This window comes from Nyctibius grandis, chromosome 6 (assembly GCF_013368605.1).
Source record: "Nyctibius grandis isolate bNycGra1 chromosome 6, bNycGra1.pri, whole genome shotgun sequence".
Classification (NCBI taxonomy): domain Eukaryota; kingdom Metazoa; phylum Chordata; class Aves; order Nyctibiiformes; family Nyctibiidae; genus Nyctibius; species Nyctibius grandis.
Genome location: NC_090663.1, coordinates 63,581,498 through 63,601,711, shown reverse-complemented (window position 1 = coordinate 63,601,711; position 20,214 = coordinate 63,581,498). Strand labels below are relative to the sequence as shown.

At 43.2% G+C, this 20,214-nt stretch overlaps 1 protein-coding gene across 1 annotated transcript; it reads right to left on the bottom strand.

Annotated features, from left to right (window-relative positions):
• Window positions 1-316: 316 nt before the first annotated feature.
• On the bottom strand, window positions 317-17,611 carry FAM241A (family with sequence similarity 241 member A). Its single transcript, XM_068404132.1, has 2 exons — window positions 17,464-17,611; window positions 317-4,067 (listed from the first exon to the last, which is right to left on the bottom strand). The coding sequence occupies exons 1-2, from the start codon at window positions 17,566-17,568 to the stop codon at window positions 3,822-3,824; spliced, it is 351 nt and encodes a 116-aa protein (XP_068260233.1). The 5' UTR covers window positions 17,569-17,611; the 3' UTR covers window positions 317-3,821.
• Window positions 17,612-20,214: the final 2,603 nt, after the last annotated feature.

Here is a 20,214-nt window from a genome sequence, read left to right as displayed (position 1 = left end):
ACCATCATCTAAAACAACAGATAAGCACTGTAAAAAAGAAGTGACTACCCAACATATGCACATTTTTTAAAATCCTCTCTCTAATTTTCTCCCCTCTGGTGGAGAGGCACACAGTAAAACAAACTTGTTTTTTTGTTTAATTCTGCGTAACTTGCTGCACACTCAACCATAGAGACCTGATGCAGTTTATTCAGCTCTTGTACTGCAGTTATTTTTCCACTAGCCACAAGTTAACTGATTTCAGTGGTGATCTGAACACTGCCCCATTTCATGTGGGCCTACCATGAAATTTTGAGTCAATTGACCGTGTTCACAGTTCTCGTTGATGACGATACTTTTTATTAGAAAGAATAACAAAGTGCTTTCCATAGGATTAATTTAATACAGAGTTTTTAAGAAATACTATTTTTCCTTTTTATATGGACAGTTTCGGTGTGATGATTTTTCAGTGCAAACAGGGTTCTCAAAGATTCTTCTACGTGCAGAGTTTCTTCTCTGTACACAGTAGTTCAAACATTTATGCATTCGGCAGGTGTGAAACAGTACTGACGAGTCCATCTTTTAAAAAACAAGAGGTTATGTAAAAAGCTTTCAATATGTTACACTGACCAACAGAAATGACATCATTTGTTGTTTGCCACAGATTTAAGGGACATAGTTCCTTCATACAGTCCTACACACAGATGCATAAAGGTGCTTTCAGTTCTATCAAGAATAATAATCATATATATCAATATAAATAACATTATCATTTTTTACTATATAGACAAAAGTGAAATTGTCATCTTTTTTTTCTAAACTAACCTTCTGCTTTTTTAGCTAGGGACATCCTTTGAATGCTTGGTGCTTCTTCTGCCTTGGAACTACATTTAGATCAAGGAAGAACACAACAGAAGGACTGTTCACCCACTCCCCCCTCACTTTTGGCACACATTTACAATCAGATTTCTTTTGACACATTTTTCTTTTCTTTATGCATCATTTTCATGCATTCGATTTTCCACTCTATGTCTGATTCTATCCCAGTGCCCTTAACTCCTTCTTCCTTTCCTGCAAATGACAGGGACATAGCACAGCAATAGCACAGAATTAGGACGGATGATTTGGTGCAAATTCTTATACACAATGGAATGTATGAAACCAAACAGGCGAGGGGTATCTTCTGTGCAATACATTATTTTTCTTTTTCACTTTCAGTCAACCTAACTCCATTAGGAGGGATATTTTTTCAGATTTTTAAAAAGGAAAAACTTCTATGAAGGACAAGATATAGTAAGTTACCCTTAAGAGAAACCACGTAAAACATTCACCGTACACAATCTTAGTCCAAAAGCCTCCTTTCCCTAGAGTACATGTATACAAACATGAACATCAAAAGAACAACTGAAATGACTTCATGAGTGAAACAGTCATAGTTACACACATAATAAAAGGTTACATGCATATAAACAATTCCCTTACTGAACTTGTCAGTCACACCCTTTGTTCACTGTTCCCCATTCCTTATGTACAGAGCAAAATCACCACCTCAGGAAATACTACACACCATCTCACAGCACAGTGTCTTTACACAAGAGTACTACTGCAACAAGGATATCACAGAGACACTTTTTCCTACAGGACGAAAGGAACTGGATGAGATCCTCTAAACAGTAACTTGACTGTGGGAAGAAGGGAAGGATTTTTTTTTTTTTAATGACAAGATGCTTTTGAGATACAGCCCTTATACAGAGGAATAATACACATAAACCACCATTATAGCTATACAAATATGCAAAGGTGTAAACAGATGTTCTGCTTTCTAAGGTACTTGAACCAAAACCAAAGTTTACCCTTAGGCACTTGTGAGTACAGAGCTCCTGCCTCTGAGTTCAGCCTTTTACTTGCTGTTGCTTTGGGACTTCCAGCTGTGAACCACAAAGCCCTGTATCCAGGAGCACCTTCTGTTGTCAAACATTTCCCTGCCATCAGCGTAACTATTTAATGTGCCAATCAACACAGGTTGCCATCTGAACACACAGCTGGGCCTCAGTCCCGCTCCCTGCAGTCCTGCCAGTTCATCAGAGCCCCTTGGATCCACAGTCAAGGGCATCCAAAGATCTGGAGAGGAGACCTGGCTCCTCAGAACGTAACTATGCATTTGTTAGAAAAGCACAGAGACATGCCTACAGATGGCATTTAGGCACATAAAAGACTTTAAAGGAGCTGGGCCTTCATGTTCACTGCTCTAAATAACAATTATTTCACTAATAGGAAAGTCTGTAAGGACTGAAGCCAAGGGTCCTGGAAACAGAGCCCAGCAACCACCATGATCCACATAGGTATAAAATCGGCCTTGAGAATCCAGTTGCAGGACTGGGGCCATAGAGGAGTTCTCCTTAACTTCAAAAGTCTCTGGATAAGACAGCACTTTCAACTAATCTTTTGTTGATCTCTGCTAGTATAAAAATGTGTAGGAAAAAAGTCACTGCAAAAGGTTAAGCAGTTTTCTGTAAATTTCACATCTTCTATTACATTTCTTTAAGTAAACGTATAATTTCTACCATAGTTTAAGTCAATTTTGCAATTAAGTTTCTTACTAAAAGTAATCTACAGCAAATATTAAATTGGTAGCCTATTTAGTAAAGATTCTGTCTCGTTTTACCGTTTTTCCTGAAAAAAGCATATTCAACTTGGAAACAGGCAGTACACCCCTGGTATGGCTCCTGGGGAGCCAGAGTGAATTTTGCACCTACTCTTGAATGTATGTATCCTATTCTCCGATTTGTGATGCCCATGACATGCACTTACAGATATGCATTTTTGTTGCCTAGCGTGGAAATGAATCAGTTAAGACTACTAAATAAAATGACCACCCAATTTCAACTACATTCTTGCCTTGCATGAGGAAACCGGTCTGATTTGCTTACGTACGCAAAGCTTCTAGCTCGTGTTGGGTCCACACTGCAGCAAATTAGGGAAGCGTTAAGAGATCTGGTCTGATATCTATCTGGTTGGTCAGCATTGCCATCTGGAATGGCAACTCTCCAACACTGCAGCTGTAACTACCTACAAAGTCCATGAATTATCCAAATATTTATCTTCAGAAGGAGGGCTGGGAGAAAGAGCAAATATAAAAAAAAATAAGAAAAATAGCAGCAGGCGCTGAGTACATTTCCAAAAACACAGCAGAGTGACGTTAGACCACCTGGCCAATATAGGACTGCAATTCCTCCTAACAACAGCTGAAGCCTTGTGTGAAGTCACTAATATTAGTATAAAAGCATTTTGCTGGCATAGCTTGTTTCCTGAGGGAAAGCTTTCTAAAGTTGTATTCACCTTATGAACATTTATCATCGTAGGTTTGCTAGCAAACCTCCCTTGTGCAGATTTAGCGTTTCGGCAAAAAACTAGCAAATTATGCAGAGTCAGGGAACAAACAGCACACGAGCACCCCCCAACCGTGAAACGGGACACTCACATTGTGTCCTCTTAAAACTAGACAGAAAATTTTCACTATACAAAGCAAGAACATTGGGGGAGGAAGCGGGGAACAAAAAGCCAGTCCTTGGACTAAGGCCCCAAGAGTGCAGAAGACAGTACATTGGACACCATTATATCACAAACATCTCCTTTTTCATCCTTCAAAGATGTAGTAGGGCATTGCTGACTTTGCTTAAAATGCACAATTTTAGTCCCCGTCACCCCAAACACTGGAAGTTCAGCGAAATGCAATTCGAAGCATTGCAGCTTTTTATATGTCACCCATTTACTTAAACACATGAATCCACTGACACAGTGACAGTGTTGAAATACATAATCCGAACAGCATCTATAAAATTTTACTGTTGTACATATATAATGACAAGGCACAGAACAGCAACCAGTCCAAGAGCTTGTAGGCCAAGAAACCAGAGCATAACCCAGAAGAATATAATTATTACAGGTTCTACTATCCGTTCTCCAAAGTACATCCTCGTGAAGCCTATTCTGATAAGGCTTTTGTTTAGTTCACCAAAGAGAGTCCCCATCTTTTTATAGTCATCTATTACAGGTTCTGCGGTGTGGTTTCTTTGTTCTTGCTGGACCTGTGGATAGAAGACAAAATTAGGAAATATGTTGCACAATCAGTTATTACTGTGATTCTGAACAAGTCTCAGCTGTTTCTATCTGAATGCATAAAAATAAGATATATACGCAACAAAGCTGCTCCTTAAATTGAGAAATTGAAAACATTATGTAGCTTGTGACTTCGGTACAATGTTAAAGATGACACTCATTTGTCCAAACTTGGGACATCTGAAGTGATACTACAAACATGTGACAGCCTGTCTCCCCTCCAGATGCCACTCAAGAGGGGTAAAGCTCTCCTGTAGGTCATACATCTTACCTGTCTGTGCAAGGTGGATGTCAGGGCAACCAAATGGAATTAGAGGCCTGTAATTTCAGGGAGAGGATTTGACTGAAATAGATTTGTTATACATTATTTCCAGAATATCTTCAGAACCACAAGAACAACACAAAACTATTAAGCACGAACTATAAAGTATTTCGCACCAAATCATAGGGACCTGAAGGGCTACTACCACCACTGAAAGAGGGGCACCGGATTTGACCAGGAAGAAAGCAAACATCCATCCCGATGTTGGCGTAGAAAGCTGCGAAAGTCAGGCAAAAGAAGACAGACCCAAGGACCACACAGATGCAAAGCAGTCGTACAAAGAAGCAAAGGGGAGGGAAACAAGTTCTGCACTTTTCCCAAAAAGAAAAATGATGGGGCAAATGCACAGGAAGGCAGAGGCACACCTTTAGATGAAGATGCCATATTTAAATATCACTGCAGAAAATATGCAGTTCCAACATGTTTCAACATGTAAAGAGTAACTAGATTAGAGCTTGAAATCCCATCTCTCCTTCCCCAGTGTCCAGAGATCCTCTGCACAACCTTATGGCTTTGTGTTTGGGTATGACAGGGTGAACACACTTTCCAAGATGATGAACATGAGTTTTCTAACCCTTCCATCAGGCAGCAATGAAAAGACATGCAGCAGCTACTCATCAATATTTCAGTCAACTGATCAATAGGTCCAACAAATTGCCTGCAAACTCTATGTGCAATTAGTCTACTTCTGGATTCAAAGCAAACATGTATCTTTAGTTCTGTCTTCAAGAATGAAAGCTATTCTGCATCCCTGGTTACACGGCATGGTCTTGGTGGAGAAACAGAAATGCCCTCCCACAGCAGTGCCAGGCTCTCCATTAGACAGCAAGTAATCAAGTGAATTCCCATTCCCACAGAAGAGCATCCACCAAAGACCAAAGGAAGCTAATATTTTTTCTGTAGGCCAGACTTCAGGCCGTGATGCAGAACCTTCTGACTGAATGAAGGTTGAGTAAAGCACAAGAGCTGCTACTGAAAAAAAACCCCAACAAAACCCCTACGGTCCCTCAGCTGTGTGTGCTTGGGTATTTTTTTAATTGCTTATTCACAGAGATTTTGGTTTAAGCTTCAGTACTGAACCACAGAAAGGGAGGGGTGCAGGAAGCCTAAATAGTAATGAATATTCTATTCAATTTTTCTGTGGTTCTACAGAAGAGCTTGAACGTGGAGAACTGCAGTATTGGAGGTTACGTACTGACAGCCTCCGCCTTGTCTGTTTTCAGCCTGCTTCTCAGGCCTAGCACTGAATATGGAAACCCCTTTTCAGCATTTTGGCTTTAAGTGTGCTTTATATAATCCAAATAAATGTTGACTCCTCTTTAATTCCAGTGTTTCAAGATTAGTCCCTTCAAGAAAGGCAGAGCCTCTTGTGAGCCCCTGCAGACCCATCAGGGCAGGGTGCTTGCCAACCCGGGAACACGCTGGTAGTAGAGGAACTCTCATCCCACCATTCCCAAAGAGCAAGGGGAGACAAACAATTAACCTAAGTGGGATATTGATCACAACAATTAGGGAAAAAAAGAAAGGATGTGCTGGGAAGGGAAAACATATTTATCTGCTTCCTGCATGCAGAGGTCGCAGGTGCCTACGGGATGATGGCGGAGGGGATCAGAGCGCAGCACGCATCAAGCGGTGCAGAGGCCACTTCTGAGAGAAACCGCTAACGTGTGCGGGAGAAATCACTACATTTTCTAGCAAAGCAGCTGAGGCTCTGAGCCAGTGGCCAGTGCAACCAGGAGGGGGAAAACAAACGAATCGCTTCTTTGCCTCTGGATTATTAATGGTACTGAGCAATGCACTGGAAGCCTTCGCCCAGAGCAAGCAGGGTGCAGCACTGGCAAGGAGGCCGTCAGCAGGCACGTTTCCACGAGCCCTGTCTCACCGGCCCAGCTAAGCGCGATGAACTGTACGTGTCCACGCTGACAACGTCCCTCCTGGTATGAGGCAGCTGTAAAACACGGGGTTTCCCTAGCAGCCCCATTCTGCTTTGATAAGCTAACAGCAAGAAGTTGCACACAGTCTCTCAAGCAGGGTACAGAGCAAATTCCCCCTTACTTAGGCTGTCCAGGTCTTTTTATTTACGGTTTGTGTTTTTTTTTTTGTTAAGCAAGACTTTATCTTACCCTCTCCTTTTCAAACAAGGGTAGATTCATGAATCCCTAAAGCGATTATGCAAAGCAAGCTTCTAGGCACGGAGACTGACAAGTGTGTGTTTAACTACAAAACAAGTGTCAAGTTATTTTTCCAAATATTTTCATGAGCTCACAAAACCTTTCAGAATGATCATGGAAATCCTCAAGATTTCAAAAGTCTGCTTCAGTTAATTCAGGCTGAGTATGTCTTGCTTCAGGCAACTCAGCAAAAAACAAGTGAAGCTGAAAACAGATGATCAGCCATAAAACACAGATGGCATATTTTTCTTTACTATTGCATAATAATTCACATGCTGGACAAATACATTTCTTCAGAGGTGTAGCTAAAATAGAACCATTAGGGCAAACAGTAATTTTACAATACTCCAAATTGCCAAAAAAAATTTAATAAGCTTTAACATTGCAGCTAGAAGTTATCTCACTAATTTTCAGGGCTACAGTAAAACAGCACGCAGTCCTACATATGTGCCAGTAGCTCTCAAACCATATCCTTAGAACCAAATACTACTTTCTTTTCCCCCCAGAAAAGTACTTTTCTAAACGTTTTTAGAAACTGGCTATCTTCAGCAAGCACACAGTTTGGAGCTGACTCTTTAAGTTCCATAGGACTATTTTAATACTAAATCTTGCTGAATGAGCCTGAAGCTAGACAGACACTACCGTAACAGCAAAACGCAGAAAGAGAAATGTACCCATGCTGAGCAGCCGCCCTCACCCCAACAAAACAGAACTTCCTCATTTAAAAGCAAACTAAGTTTCTGTTTCAAAGTTGCCACTTTTAAAAAATCAACAGCCCAGCCTTGGCTTCCTAACTTTAAAGAACTGTGTATCAAGAGGGAGCAGAAGGAATTCCTTTATCTGCACTAGCCCCAGAGCAAGCATGCTTTCAAGGCCTTTAGAGCATCTCTCCTCCTCATAGCTAATATGTGCTACGAAGCAGGCACCCCCAGGCTTCATTTGCCACAATGCGGGAGGGAACGTCAGAGAGGTCTGCTTCATCTGCAGTCATTTGTTTGCCTTTCCTCACTTTTTGAAAGACAGAAGCAATGAAGAAATTCAGAGGGGCCGGGGGATCATTTGTTTCCTAACCTAATGCTTCTTATCAAACTGCTGTAATGAATTACTCCTTACTGTAATTTAAATTAATTTTAAATCTAAGTGATTTTATTTTAGACCTACTGTGTTCATCAACACCCTTAAAGCAAATTACACCAGCAGATTCCTTTATACAAACATACAGCCACCTGTGTATGACTTCATTGCCTCAATTTCCTTTTCATTTTATATTCCTTAAATGTTTTCATATAGTGTAATATTTTTTTTCATTTAAAAAATGTTTCATAGAATCATAGAATAGTTTGGGTTGGAAGGGACCTTTAAAGGCCATCTAGTCCAACCCCACGGCAATGAGCAGGGACATCTTCAACTAGATCAGGTTGCTCAGAGTCCTGTCCAACCTGACCTTGAGTGTTTCCAGGGATGGGGCATCTACCACCTCTCTGGGCAACCTGTGCCAGTTTCACCACCCTCATCATAGAAAAATTTCTTCCTTATAATCTAGTCTAAATCTACACTCTTTTAGTTTAAAACCATTACCCCTTGTCCTATCGCAACAGGCCCTGCTAAAAAGTCTGTCCTCATCTTTCTTATAAGCTCCCTTTAAGTACTTAAAGGCTGCAATAAGGTCTCCCCGGAGCCTTCTCTTCTCCAGGCTGAACAACCCCAACTCTCTCAGCCTCTCTTCATAGGAGAGGTGCTCCAGCCCTCTGATTATCTTCATGGCCCTCCTCTGGACCCGCTCCAACAGTTCCGTGTCTTTCCTGTGCTGAGGGCTCCCGAACTGGATGCAGTACTCCATCCTGCATTTCATATTTGGTTTCTATTTTTGATTTTAGATTATTTAAAATTAAAAACTGAGTTATCATATGGAACAGAAGGGGAAGTGTCTGATCTGTCCTGTTGCTCAGCACATACACACAAGCAATGTTCTTCACCAGCCTACTGCAGTATCTGAAGGTTCCCATCAAGCACTCAGTTTTCTCTTGTCTTTTCAAATGTTTGGTGTAATAAAATTCCCCTCCCTATTCAAAATGGCATATTTTCATCAGCAAAGCTCTCGCGTGCTGTCTCCCACTGTTTACTGGCATAAAGTCAGAGCTTTAAGAGCCAAACTCAGAAAAACTTTACAACGGAAACTTTGCAACCGACTTTACCCAGCTGTTATGGCCAAAGGGCTTAGGGGCCTGGATGCTTTAAGGAGAACCATGGCATGCCCTCTCAGATGCAGGATGCCATAAAAGGACCTTTTTTTCAGAATGAAAGACTCTGAGGAGTTCACAGAGGAGATAGTAAGCACAAGTTCTGTCCACCTCCAGCACAGCTAGTGCTCCTACATCCCTGAAGTGCTTCTGAAAAAAAATCTCCCATGTAATTGAATGTTTTCCTGGACTAGCCTTAGAACAACAGAGAAGGTAAAGTCAACTCAGCCTACTGAACCCAACGAACATCCGGCGGTGGCTTTACCAGTTATGTCTGTCATCAACACAACACAGAAAATTACCTGTGTTCTGACCACTAACTACCCTCGCTTATGGCAAACTTCCACCACATTCACTCAAACTCACTACTGCCTAAATTTAGGAAAGCACATGGTAAGTCACAATCGGAGGCCACTCCACACCAGTCTGACAGCAAGAACCTTTTCTTGCTTACCCCCTTCCCATCAAAGGTGTTTTGACCATGCAAAGAAACACGAGATCCCATCAGAACATACTCCCCCCAAAGAAACCATCTTTGCAATGATTCACATGCTACTCGCTAGGAGGGAAGGATAAAGTTAGGACTGAACTTTCCACAGTCATTTAAGGCTGATCCCTGCCTGCCCTGGTGAGGCCGCATCTGGAATATTGTGTCCAGTTCTGGGCCCCTCAGTTCAAGAAGGACAGGGAACTGCTAGAGAGAGTCTAGCGCAGAGCCACGAAGATGATTAAGGGGGTGGAACATCTCCTTTATGAGGAGAGGCTGAGGGAGCTGGGTCTCTTTAGCTTGGAGGAGAGGAGACTGAGGGGTGACCTCATTAATGTTTATAAATATGTAAAGGGCAAGTGTCATGAGGATGGAGCCAGGCTCTTCTCAGTGACATCCCTCGAAAGATCATCTAGTCCAATCCCCCTGCCGGAGCAGGATTACCTAGACCATATCACACAGGAACGCATCCAGGTGGGTTTTGAATGTCTCCAGAGAAGGAGACTCCACAACCTCTCTGGGCAGCCTGTGCCAGTGTTCGGTCACCCTCACTGTAAAGAAGTTTTTCCTCATATTTATGTGGAACCTCCTGTGTTCCAGTCCCTAACATTCTGTGATTCTGTGATTCTGTGATAAGTATAACGTACCCAGTTCAAGGTCTTTTCCCCTCAAATGGCTGGGAGCACACAGCTCCTGCGCCTCACCATTTACAGGTCACACCAAATAACTTTGCCAAGCCCTCAGAGGATGCAGAACAGAAATGGATAAGAAAGAGACACGAACCTACCCAAAATGTTTGGGAAGTTATTGCCCTGCCGCAAGGCTAGTGTGATGGGTGAGATGCTACGGGGCCACCAGGAAAGGCAGCGGTGGGCAGGATGAATTGTCTGGGCGGACCACAAACTGGATGGCTCTGAAGTGACTGCAACATTTCTCAGTCCTGTAACCTCACCACTGCACTAGCTGTGAGGAGAACAGGCATAGTTACCGTCTTGCCTTCCAGGTGTTTCATCTGCTGAAGCAGCAGCTTGGTCCAGAGTTTTCCACATTTAGCCTAAGGATCTTTAAATGGTTTGTTTGGTTTGGGGTTTTTTTGCATGTGTGGAAAAAAAATCCTAAGTAACTGACTTGCGCGAAATAATTGGATGAAGTTCAACAGCTTTCGTTCTGTGGGAAGAGGGAATGGATGAACATAAGGAACGTGCTCCAACTAAAGATTCAGGATTAAAAAAAAAAAAATAAAAAGAAACCCATTCAACTACTCTGAAGGTATAAGATTCCTCAAAACAAACCAAATAACATCCCTCTTCCTATTTTTCATGATGAATGAATTGAAGAAACACCAACAGTCTTCTGTTGCTCAGACAACTTGAAAAATTCCCACCCCGCACTCAACAACAGCACCAGGCCGAGCACAAGTCCATCGGTTTCTCTTTTCTTGCATCAGCTGCCCAAAAGGGCACTAGACAAATACGAACTACAGCAATGAAGGAAAAAAGTCCAACAGATTTGGAAAATAACTGCTCTCCATGTAAAAGCATTTTACAGCCAAAAAAAAACCACTGCTGGGCAAAGAAGGCAAAGAGAGAGGGGAGCAGGAAACGGGTATCCACAAAGTTAATCTCCAACACAGAAATGTAGCAGTGTCTCCAAATTGTAACATGCCTCACACCACAATCGGTCACATTTACAGTTACAAAAGAAACAAAGACAGATGGCAAATTTAAGAGAATTATTTCCACTTTAGATAGAAAAGAAACCCCTTTCGAGTTTAGTAGTGAACACATGTTTAATGACATCTAAATAAGACGTTAAAAAAAAGTGTAATAAAGGAACGCCAGGATATCACATTTACGTACCCACCTGCACATTTTCCTTTTTTTAAGTAAAAAGTCTGCTCTGCAGTATTTAACGGCTCACTATCTAGTCATGGTTATTTTTACTCCACGGAACAGGTGGTGTGTCTGATAGCTGAAGCCCATCGACACTTAAATGTCAAAAAAGCCACTGAGATGTGACTTTAGGAACATGCTTACTTACTGAAAAATACTCCTGTATTTTTGAAAGCTGGAACATTAATGTTCAGAAGAGAGAGCCTCACAAAGTCATCTCTTTTTAGAGGATGCAAACTAAAACTGAAAATACTTCAAGCTCAATCTTACAGAAAAATACGAGAAGAAAGTGAGCAGATGACAGAGGCCAGGATGGAAGAAATCACAAGTTCCCTCCCCTCCAAAATAAGAGACCAACTTCTGTGGGGTGCAGACAGGGACATGCACCAGCCACCACAAAGCTACAGATATTTGATAGTTAGGTAGCCAGCAATGTAAGTGCCAGAGGAATGAATTACCCAATCTTGCCGGTACTCAGCCATCTGACCGCCCAGTGTATTTCCACGGACAGCTCTGGAGATTCGCAGCAACGGCAAGTTCCCAGGCCGTGGTCTCCTCTTTCTCCGAACCGGAGTCTCGCCCCATTGCAGCGCACCAGCATGAAACCCTGCGACGCATGGGCCGGCCGGGCGCTGGCTTTCTGCCTCCTACTCCTCCACATATGCAAACGAGACAAGTTTCGTTACTAGTAACACCTGGCATGTGACCAGGATTCCACCCTGCTTTCTCATACTGAAAAAGATTTCTTATGTTCAATTAGAAGAAAGTGAAATTTGCCCAAGAAGGGCAAATAATTTTATTAGAAATGTTTCTGATTTTCTTCCTCTTCTAGTATAGCAGGAAGAGAACGGTATACCTTCACATCCTTTGCTAGCATGAAACTAAAGATTAGTATTTGACCTTGTAAATGTAAGCAGTAAAGAGATCTTGGTACTCAGCCAACAGACTATTAAGACAACAAAATTAATTTCAACTGTCTGAAGGAAAAAAAAACAGGTTCGTTTCTCTAGGCTAATTTTAATCTGATATTTAAATAAGAGAAAATTAATAATTAGGAAATGAGAAAAATCATACCTCACTTCCAGATGAAAAACAAGACAGAGAAAAACTAAGTTTAACTTGTTCCTCTGGGGAAAAAAAGCAAATGCAAGAAAACTAGAACAATTCTTAATACCATAAGTACTTACACAACAGCTACCGATAAAAGTGACATACTCAGGGGGAGTTTAAATTAAAAATTGCAAAACAAAGCTTGGGTTAACATTCATTTGATAGCAAGAATCTAGACACCATCTATACAACAGAAACAAGATGTTTCTATAGAAACAAGCAACACCACAAGAAAAGCAACTGCACCGTACTCCCTTTAGTCAGCTTTTACGGCAACTCAAGTTTAGGATCAACAGTTGCTGGAACGAACTTTGAAATACCAGGAGCAGTTTTGTGTTAAGGAGATGAAAAGGCTTTTCCAGATACCGAACTTGTGCATGAGCAAAGCAGAGAAGGCTTCAAGAGCAATAGCAGCTTCCCTCGATAAACTGTGTTTGGGTCCCATAATTTCAGGAGTAAATTTCCCCACTAATACGGCACCAGATGAGAAAGTGCCACAGACAAGAACCCAGCACGGGAGGGTGCGAGGGGGAGGAAACCTGCCTGCCCTCATGTTAAGATCTGCTACCTCTCTTCCCCACTTTAGGCTGCTGTCTGCACTCTTCCTTAGCTCCTACTGCTGTCCCTGTAACTTGAACCCATCCATGCTGCAATTTTACATGGAGACTAGATCAAAAGCAATTTCTAATCCGTCTTTTCCTTACACTTGCAACACTTAATTTCCATCGGATTTTACGTATCAAGGTTCCCGCACTAATATGGGTCAACTTGATGCAGCAAAAGGCTTGCAATCCACTGTACCTTCAGCGTGGTATCAATGCACTGGCTTGCTGAAAAGCAACAGCTGTTAATTTTGCCTTTTAAGAAGAAGAAATTTCTATTTGCTTCTGTCTCCAGAATACTTTTTTCTAAAAGAAAATGGGATCTTCACATTATTCAAGCAGAGCATGCCATCCGATCTACTGTAGGTGCTACAGGTATGTCTGAAGGTTTTTTTTTTCTGTTTTTCTTCAAATGCTGTCAAGCCTCAGAAAACCCACTAATGCTTTTTAGAAAGTTATTGCCATGTATTATTATGTAGCTATGAACCTCTGCAGTAGAGCTATAATATTTGTAGAGCCAGAACAAATTTGGGATTAAGCCCTCCCTGTCCAGGTATTACTATTTTTGGTTCAAAACCAAATCCCAACAACTGCAAGCAGGAGAAACCTACAATTTTCAGATTATCTCAGTGTGGAATAAATTTGAAATAGGTTTCTAGCCTTAGGTACCACAGTTTCCACACGTACAAGTTTACCTTAAAACATTCTTGGCTTCTACTGACTTATGACTGAAATGATACCATTCCAGGCAACACGGCACACATTCATCCCACAGTCCGATGAACAATAAAACATTTACACGGGAGATACCATGAGGCTGATTATATTAACCTCTAGTTTTGTTTCTGCTCATTCTTTCCATGCTGGAGAAATACTAGTGATACTAGAAACTTATTCAAAAAGTTCAGGACTTGAACTAAATCACCCATACCTCTTCAACATAAGTCTCCATGGGAAACACCAGAAACCTTTTGTAACAGGTTCTCTAAACCTGAACCCATCTATTAGGAGATAAAATACTTCACTTACAGAGATACACCACTGTTCAAAATAGTAATAAACATCCCAAAGCGTTACAAACTCGGGTTAATGAAAAGGTGACTGTCTAAGCTAATTTATCTACTTGGGAATGCACATATCACTTACTAACTCTCCATTTAGCAATTTTCTAGGAGAAGCGTTGGTTTTAGCTTAGCTGTCGGACAGCACTTTGGATTCTATGTATCCCAAACCAGCGTGAGGTGGAGGTCCTGGACTCACTGAGGCAACTGGGAATTTTGCCATTGCCTTCAACTTAGATTACAAGAGACTAGAACCCATTACAGCCCCGACAGGCAATTTTCAGTACAGAAGAGAGCCACAGTGCCACGGCTTTCAGGAGCTCTGCCTGCTGTAACACAGCTTGGCTTCAAAGTCCCTATGGATGGGTCGGGTGTTGTGTCTCCTTCTAACACCACTTCCTGCCCTACTGTAATGCAGCACTTTTGCCTCACCTTTCATTATTGCACACTCACACGCATTCTACCTTTCTATTCTTATTTCGTGGTTTAATTTATAGGTGTTGATGAGATTTAGACTGTAGAAATATGACAAAGGCTAACCTATTTTAGAAAGTGGGTTAAGGAAGGAGATTTGAGGTCCTTAATTCCAGCAATGTTGGAAATACAGGACAACTTGTGTGTCTGACTGGTAACTATCAACATTTTGTAATGTGAACTCACAGGGTGAAGCAGCAACCTACTCCCATGGCTTTCAGGAGCAGCTGAATCTTTCAGTGCCTTCACACACCGGTTGTGAACACCAGCAATGCAACATACGAGGTGGAAGAAACTACCCAGCTTCTGTAGCGCTTCGAAGACTAATGTAAGGGTAATTAGTCTCATCTTTGCATGCAAACCTACAAAGGATATTACTCCCATTATCATCCAATTCAGCTTTTAAATCTAATCACAGAAGTAGGTAATTCTACAGTCTATTGCAATAATGACTTCCAAAGGGTATGTGTAACACTTAGTAAACGTATCCTTCTGTTCTTTTAAAAATGTACCTGTCAGTAATTTCATTAAGCATGTCCTTGCTGACATAATAATAAGCTTCAATAGAAAATTAAAGCCAGAGCATTTGGCACTAAATAAATAGATTTATTTCTAATGGAGTACTCTCTTTTAAAAAAAAATATTAAGAGTGTGTATACGTTATTATTTATGTTCTGCTTGCCAGGAAGGCATTCTTTTAGCATTATGTTACTAGGTATGGTCTAACACAAACTGAGTTTATTTTGGAGGAAACGGGAAAAAACAAATCATACCCAAGTTAGCAGTCCCAGATCCTCACCTAAAAAAAGCTCTCTAAAAAGGCCAAAGGATTTGCTCTCATGCAGCCTTTACACCAGCTGAGAGAAGTAAGAATTTACACCATCGTCAAAGCAGATTTTGACTCATTTCTTTTGCATCGCGTGTAACACTGAGGTGGTGTGCATATTTATACTTCAGAAGAGAACACGAAACAGGAAAACCCAGGCTGAGGACCAGCAGTTACGTTACCAGTGCAAACACCCTCAGCAAACACAGTAACAACGCCAGGCCTCCATGAGGACGCCAGGTAAGGACCCAGCCTGGAAACAGGATTCCTGCCCGCTGGAATGGCAGGGTTCTGGAAAGGCTCGCCATGAGAGCACAAAGGGCAGGGGGAATCAATTATTTTGAGAGAAATCTGGACACATTCATTCACGCAAAAAAGTGGCAGCATGTGACTAGGCTTGACACCCAGAAGGCCCTCCAAATCAAGCTGTATGTCTGTGCTTCTCTTGAACGAGAGAATCTGGGACTTTCTGTCAAAGTTTGCAGCAAGTGTATGTACCAGTGAATCCTCACCTGTCTTTAGTCTTCCCTACACATAAAAATAAAATACTCCTATTTATTTATCAAATTATGATTATTTTTACTGTTATTATATACAATATTCACATTCTATATGTATATTAAATAAAGGTAACTAATATTCCTTATTTGCAAATCTAGTTTATTATTTGTCCAGCTGCTGGCACCTCAGTATGAAGAAAAAATACTGCACACTATGACAGTGAAACATTTCCAGTAAACAGGAAGGATTTCCTCTTTCTTCCTCATGGCCTATTTAAAATTTCTGCCTCGCTATCCTAACATTATGCCCCAACGTGTCAGAAAGGGCCACTATCACTACCTGTGCCTGAGAAGAGTGGGAAGAGAGTTTCTCTGCCAAGAGTGCCTGTGGCCACCCAAGTGGTACCTTTACCAACTTCATTTTAAAATGTGTTTTGGCGACATGTGAAAGCAGTTTTTCAGCCCGCACCAACACACTGGTCACTAAGAGAGCAGCAGTGGTAACCTGTGGGGAGCTCCCTCCTTAGCGAGGAGTTACAACCGGTTTGAGAGCTGTAACATCCGAGAGGATTTGATGCCACTTCTTCACCTCTCTTTTCAGGGAAGGAAGAGAGCAGCCAGAATCAGGGAGTATTTCTGACTCTCCTCCTGCGATATCCTGCAGAAGGGCTTGTGGGCACAGAAAGCGAACTGCTGCGCCTCTCTTAGAGCATCCAGCCTTACCCCACATTCAGGTACGTGCCCTGCTCTGCCCCTTTTCTTTAGAGAAAGGGACAAGGAAGATGCACCAACTTATATAAACGGTCACTGAGTGAATTATCAAGTACCAGCGTCTTTCAGAAGTGGCCTGCTTCTAGCTGTAACATCAGCCAAGTACTACCAGACACTTTGAAATATTAAGCTATTCCAGCTGTTGCAACAGCTCGCTTACAGTTGAGTGCAATCACGATTATCTTATAAGAATTTTCAACAGAAATAATTAACAAAGTAAACAAAACTTCTCTGGAAATTACTTTGGGATGTACTCCAGCAGCTCTGTTTGCCCCTGTGCAATTATCAGTGCTAGTGCATTTCTCTTACTTAGCCGCTCAAGGCATTCAGGGGGGACCATTACACTTCAGTATCGAATACAAGAAAGGCTGTGTAATTTTTTTTTCTTTAAATGAAACATCAATAAAGGTGCATTAAGAGCGCTGCCTTTGTCTCAGCACGGAGGGACAACGCTGCCTGCAAAACAAAGAGTGTACGGAAAGCCATTTTACAATTAACGATAGGGCAACGCACACGGCTCCTTTCGTTTCCTAAGCAAAAAGCCCACTTCCAGCCACCACGCCATGAAAATGCACACCCTAAATAAAGCAGACAAGTTAAAAAACGAGTTGAATTTTTCCTCCTATTACAAGACATTCGATTTCATAAGCAGTAAAGAGATCGAAAGCTTAAAATATTTAAGTGAACAGGCATCTTAAGTCTTCAAAAGAAAGGCCGAGAGCTGAACGACTGGGGATAGGCAACAGCCCCCCAATTATTTCCAGCGAGACGTTCAGCACGTGGATGCTGGGCAGGGACCACCCTTGTACATCTGCCCCCCATCCTCTTCCACGCCGCAATGGAGCGCTACCCCGTCGGATAGGGGAGGCAGCCCCCGCCTTGCCAAACCCCTCACCCTCAGACACCCACCTGCTCCTCCGGGCGCCGCCGGTGCCGGGCGAACGCCGCTCCCGTTTCCCGCTCGCATTCCCCGAGCGGCGGCGTTGGCGGCGGCAGCTCCGCCGCCGAGCCCATGGTTCCTCCGCGACACGTTCCCCCGCCACTACCGCTTGTGACGGGGCGGGACCGTCACGGGGTCCGGGGGAAGCGGCGGGAAGGCGGGGAGTGAGGAGGCGGGGAGTGAGGGGGCGGCCCCCGGTAGCGGCCCCGCGGAGGGGGCCCGGGGAAGGGAGGCTCCGTGCTGCTGGGTCCCGCCTCAAGCCAGAGCCACCCAAGGCCTTCGGTCCCATAACCGCTTGCTGCTAATTAAAGCAAAAAAAACCCTCCCAAACCCCGATTTCCCAAGCTTTTATTAAAACCAGGAAATGTCAGGTGTTACGAAAGGGTTAATTTTTGCACCACTTCTTGGTGGTGTGTCTCTGGGGAGTAACGCCTGACTGGCAGCCTCTTGTTAGTGTGAGGTGTGGCATTTGCTGTTCTTCTCCAGAGAAAAACACTGGCCCTTCTCTTCTGAAGCTGAATCTGGCCCTCTTTTCTGTAAAACGAGCTAGTACACACGAGGAAGAAAGAAATGCAACAGCAAACCCATCAGATAAGACTTAGTGTTCACCAAAGCTCAGGGTGTGGGTTATGGAGGACTGAGACGTTAGTGAGGACATGCCACCGCGCAGAGGTGTGCCTGGGTCCCGCTCCCCGTGGTGGAGCACTGCTGTACCTTTGCAGAGAGAGGCCTCACCTCTGCCAGCCCGGCCCGCGAGATCAGCGCTGGCCACCCCACTGGTACCACCCCCGCTCTTAAATAAACCATTGATGAGGTGTCCCTTTCAGTGAGCTTTTTAGTACACTTAAATTCATAGACCTTTGCTGGTTTGTGGCTCACAAAAACGTGTATTAGATTTTTTTTTAGAAAAAGTTGATGCTGAGGCCACTGTTGTTCTTTGCAGCACAGCCTCTGATCCCTGCTGCCCCTTGGGGATCGGTGACCATTGTGCCAGGAGTATTATAATGTGTGCTGGCTGGCTTGGTGCTACGGTTTCCTCCTCACCTATCTGCAATCCTACCTATTTGATGTTGATCCCCCTGTAGAGGAAGATTCTTCCACAGCTTCTGCAGTAAAGCAAAGGTAACTATTTTAAAAAAAGCCGCACTCCTTCCTATTGCAGCTGTCAGCCTTTGACTGCCTCTTCACACCCTGAGCAACAGCCAGGCGCTCAGTGCACAGGGGCTGCCTCTGGCTCCATGGCACTCTTTGCATGGGGAAGCACCTCTGGGGGCAATAGCCTTAGTGCCCAGGGGAAGAACGGGGACTCAGAAGCCCTCACTGAGATTTCTTAGGATGCAGACACCATTACAGCCTGTGCAACTTCAGCGACCTCAAAGAAACCCGTTTTCCTTTATAGCAAACGCTCATAGAAGAGGCAACGCCACGATCGCATCACAATCTCTAGCTTTTCTAACGATCAACTTTCCCAGGCTTCATGTGCTCTGAGCACTGGTGCCTGGGCCCGTGAATGTAGATGAGCTGGTGCAAAACTGCTCCTAGTGACTGATGTTTCAACCTCATCTTACTGATATCAGGATTCTTTCCAAATATTCACAAGCATGTGGTAGCTTCATACAGATTTAATCACAAGAATGAGTTGAAGGATTTATGTCACCAAAAGATATCCACACAGCTTAGCAACTTTCCTTTCAAGATCACTGTCTGAGTGAAATTTCCCACAATCCAAGCCCTCTGGACAAGGCTGACCTTCTGCGCATGGTGCCTTCTCCCAGTATCAATAATTTCAGAAAATGCCAGGATAAATCCCAGCATGACTTAGTGATAGGCAAAAAAGCCATGTGCCAAAAGAAATTGCAGAGATGCAAGTTAAAGGGCAGGTTCTGCAAAAGAATTCTTCGCTTTGCATGGGGTAACTTGTGGTCAATCCGTAATACATGTACAGACAAAAATATCTCCCAAGGGGTAAAGAGAGGTCTTGTTGCACAACTCTCATTTGGGGGCCACTAAGGAGAGTCAGAAGCTCATGATAGGTACTTGCAGTAGGAGGAAAACTGAATGCTGCAGCTTTGCTCAGAGCTAGCACAAGCTGAGCACACTGGCGTTTCTGAAACACCTCTCTAGACCGCAAAACAGAAACAACCGGAGTGAGTGAGACTAAAACTCCCTCTAGATGAGTAACTGCTCTCTAACCGTAGCCAAGAGTAGGTGCTGGGGGAAGAGCGACCAATGCTGCAGCGATACTTCATGAGAGTATTCTTCTGGCTTCCAGTGACCTGAGGTTCAAAGACTTCCTGAGCCCAGGCGCCAAGTTGGGTAGTGAGGGCAGTATTCAGTGGTGGGATCAAAGGCAGCCGAGGGAAGGCATGCTACCACGGGGATCAAATGTGGCCAGGTCATCCAGAGTGCTTATATTGGTCTTGTTGCCCAGGGGAATGTATCCCTTTCATCCTGCACTTTTTTTTTTTCCACATCCCCGGCATTCGCTAGTGCCTCCTTAGACTGCTCTCATGGCTGGGGCAGCGAGCTCCCCCTCCAGGGCTGTCAGCTGCTCCTGCCCACAGGAGTTTCCCATCCCAGCTACCTGCCTTAGGACATCAAGGCAGAGATGAAGCCTGCCAGAGTGCAGGCTGTGGTTTGAGGATACGATAAAACCAGTTTTAGGCCATTTGATTCCCAGTTGAAAAGGCCATAGCCATGTAACTCACGGACACCTCACT